Source organism: Macrobrachium nipponense, chromosome 31, assembly GCF_015104395.2.
Source record: "Macrobrachium nipponense isolate FS-2020 chromosome 31, ASM1510439v2, whole genome shotgun sequence".
In the NCBI taxonomy this organism is placed as follows: domain Eukaryota; kingdom Metazoa; phylum Arthropoda; class Malacostraca; order Decapoda; family Palaemonidae; genus Macrobrachium; species Macrobrachium nipponense.
Window position 1 is genome coordinate 7,138,391 of NC_061093.1, and position 3,837 is coordinate 7,142,227.

The 3,837-nt window shown below is 36.5% G+C and overlaps 1 protein-coding gene across 1 annotated transcript in view; it reads left to right on the top strand.

Moving 5' to 3' along the window:
- Positions 1–3,042: 3,042 nt before the first annotated feature.
- Positions 3,043–3,837, top strand: part of LOC135206428 (cuticle protein AMP1A-like) — a 1,557-nt gene continuing 762 nt past the window's right edge. The window contains exons 1-2 of the mRNA XM_064237807.1: positions 3,043–3,137; positions 3,698–3,837. The exon at positions 3,698–3,837 is cut by the window's right edge and continues 147 nt beyond it. Coding sequence (XP_064093877.1) covers positions 3,129–3,137; positions 3,698–3,837 — 149 coding nt within the window. The 5' untranslated portion in view covers positions 3,043–3,128. The remainder of the gene's footprint in view (positions 3,138–3,697) is intronic.

Consider the following 3,837-nt stretch of genomic DNA (forward strand, 5'->3'; position numbering starts at 1 on the left):
TCCTTCGGGCCAGCCCTTGGAGAGCTGTTAATCAGCTCAGTAGTCTGGTAAAACTAAGATATACTTCACGGAAGGAAGGTAAGTGAAACAGGGACTTGGAACTATTTTGGTGGTATATCCTAAATTTTCAAGTTCGCACTGAATATAAAAGAAGTTGACAGGCCTTCATATACAAAATCTGGGCGGCATGTTCTTTAAGCAAAAAAGATAAGGAAAGAGGATCAAGGTATAATCCTGGGTGAAGATATATATTACTTGCTGACGTCCCTTCGACAAAGATGGACTCAAATAGATTCCTTTTTTGGTGGTCTTTAACCTTACAGACTATCGAGGAGTTACCCCAGTTAATAGCATGGCCTGGTTTGAGCCAATGATCCGCAATACCATTATTAGTTAATCCTCTTGAAATGGCATATTTGTTCTGCTCCTCTTACTTTTAGCTCTTTAGAGGTTTGCCTGATATAAATCTTATTACATTCTCTACAAGGAATACTGTATACAATATTGTTTGAATTTGGAGGGCTATTCCTAATTAGTTTATTCCTCAAAATATTATTATATTTAAATACTAAGTTAATATCAGTAGTTTTTAAAATGGGTACGACAGGAATGAAATTAGGATGAAATGGTATACAGAAAATATTCATAAATTCTCTGTTAATACTGATTGGATTATAATACGTCTTTTTTGCTTTATTTTTACAAAGTTCCAAAAAATAATTTTAAACTCCCTTTCTAAAAATTCTGGACTACAAATTCTAAGAGCTCTGGGATACATACTGGAAAATGTTGACTTCTTAATTTGTTTAACATGGTTAGAGTAAAAATGAATATATGACAAGTTATTCGTGGGTTTACAATAAATTTCAAAACTAAAATATTTATTTCTAATAACTAAGCCATCCAAAAATGGTATACAATTATTTTCTTCACATTCTATTGTGAATTTTATGGATGGTACAAGATTACTAATTGTATGCAGGAAATCAGGAATATTTGCATTTTTTTTTTTTTACAATATAAAATCAATCGTCTACATATCTAACACAAAATGCCTTAATAAATTTCTTGGATTAAGTCTAGATTTTCTATGTAAATATGAGACAAGAGTGGTGGAAGAGGGTTACCCATGGCCATACCAAATATCTGTTCATAAAAATTATCATTGAAAGTGAACTTATAACATTAGTATGTAAATCTAGACTATGGGAGTCCAAATGTTGTGACAAATATTGAAATAAGTCTCCAGAAGGAACTTTAGTGAAGAATGATGTTACATTTAAATTGTAACCAGGATAGGTGATAGTAATTTAACTAGATGTTTAGAATGCTTATAGCTAACAGAACCGGTTGAACGTATAATGGGACGAATCGGAGTTTCTTTCATGGGTCTTCATTAATCCGCACATGTAAGGTAAAGATGGGCCGATCGTCGTCACTTTCTCTTTTATTGAACTGAATTCCTTTAGTACAGTTTTTATTTCAAAACTGAAACTTTTTATGACATCAGCTATTGGGTCTTTCTGTAGCTTTTTTATAAGTACTAGAGTCAGATAATAAGTTTTCCATTTTTCCCACATAACTAATTATATTCATTACTGTAAAACTATTGGATTTGTCAGGTTTTGTAATATGGAAATTTTTATCTTTCTTCGTTTCTTGAATTGCATCGGTAAACGTTTTCTGGAAATACACTATTTTACTAGGTATTTTAAGTCATCCCTAAAAAGGTCCTTTAACTAAATTCATTTACGGTGATATACTTGTGTTGTTCTCTTCAAGTTTGCATATCTCAAAAATGACGTTTGCGTACGAAGCCTCATAATTAATGTCATACGATAAACCATAACCTAAAGCACATTTAAGCTCCAGACCACCGCCGCCTGCGCCTCCTGGAAGCCCTGCATATTGGTAGGAGAAGCCCTTGCTTAATACTACGCAGAAAACCTTCCTCCTTTCAAAGGCCGCCAGGCGACCAGCACCTAGCGTCGTGCAGGAGGCTCGGACCAATCGTAACATAGCACCAGGCGAGCAGAATCAACAAGATTCGTCCTAGAGCTACTCTAGGGCTCGTAGAGACGAGAAGAAATTCCCACAGGCAGCCAATCATAAATCAACCCTGGATCTGACCACTCCCACCCCTACTTTAAATGCAGACCCATCAACGATGGCCATTGCAACGTGCAGATGATGGCCAGGGAGATGGCCGAAACATTTCGACATTAAGGAAACAACTGACTCTGAAAATACAGTAATGATAAGAAAATAATGTCTTCATGATTTTGTAGCGGAGATCATTTCGATTAATCTAATTACTTCATACATTAAATCATCTTACTTTGATGTTTTGTCTCTTGTTATTCAAAGAGGTGTCTGTATATTAATTCTAGTTTTTCCAGCTAACGTACCTTATTGCATGTTTACAGTTTTTTCGCCTAGGAAATTTAAATATGCAAACATTGTATTAAATATCTTAGAGCCATCTACATCAAAACCTCAGGAAACTCATATTGTTCTGAAACTAATAAGTTCAAAGGAGTGTAAGATTTTTTCTCAAATGTTTCAAATAACTTTTCATCTTATCTAGAATAGCAATAGACAACGTCGAACACCAGCTGTTGTGACCCAGTCGGCTTAATAGGAGATATGATACTACATCGAGTGTCAGTGTTTAGGTAAATAAAATTCCTCTGATACATTGTTAACCCAACAGGCAACTTGGTATATAACTGGTAGACCTAGAACGCATGCTATCCGAAGATCAAACATACAATGAAAATAAAAGTGATATGCCTAAGAAATACAAGCCTTTTAAAAAGCCGATGGGGAATGATTAGACTCATAGACTATACGAAAAAGGAATCATTTTTCCTCCTGACTTACCAACAATATCATCAGAAGACTTCTAGATTCATCAAGGACTAAAAAGAATAAAAAGATAAAAATAAAAAACCGACAAAGGGACATTTGTTTACGAGCAGCAACGGAAATGACTACCGGCGTCTGCCCGAGTGAAGGGCCCCGGAATTAGCTGGACCAAGGGCAGACCCTTCCACGCCCTATATAAGCTCACCTGAATGAATACCAGGACACCAGTATCACCCAGTTCCTCTCACCCGTAAGGCATCATGAAATCCGTAAGTAGCGAGACTCGTAAATGTGTCTGTATCGAAAGGAACAAGTAACCTGTTCCTTTTTTTAGCTTTCGTCAGTCTCATTTTCTTCATTGATCAGTACTTTTGTTGTTCTTATCACTGTTTTTAAGTGTGCAGGGAAGATCTCACTGAGTGTTCGGGGCAACTTTTGGTGAACGTTCTCTTCTGAATAAATTTGGGTCTGCTCTTAGCATCCATTCTTTTCTTACTGAATCTTTCTTATAGTTACCCGTGATATTTTCTATTATATTTGTGAAATTTTAATTAAATACCCTTGGGCTACTTTTAACAGGGAAAAATAAATACAAATAGTTTCCTACTATAAAATATTTAAGGAAGAATTGAAGTTGATCATTTACAATACTCTCTAATTATTTATGGTTTGGTTGTCATGATTACAGCGGGTAGGCATACATATCATGCGTTGGCACTTTTACCTGTAGTAAATAGGTTACAGTAACGAATGCATACTTGAATTGCGTGTTCATGTTTACTTGTCTTAAGGACGAACCCGTTACAATCTTGTTTTATATCAATTCTAGATCATCATCACCGCTTTGGCCGCCGTGGCCCTGGCTGCCCCCCAGTACAACTACGAAGCTCCCCCACCCGCCCCAGCCCCCTCCAACTCGTACATCGCCCCAGCAGCCTCCAACCGCGACGACTCCTTCGAGCGACCCGA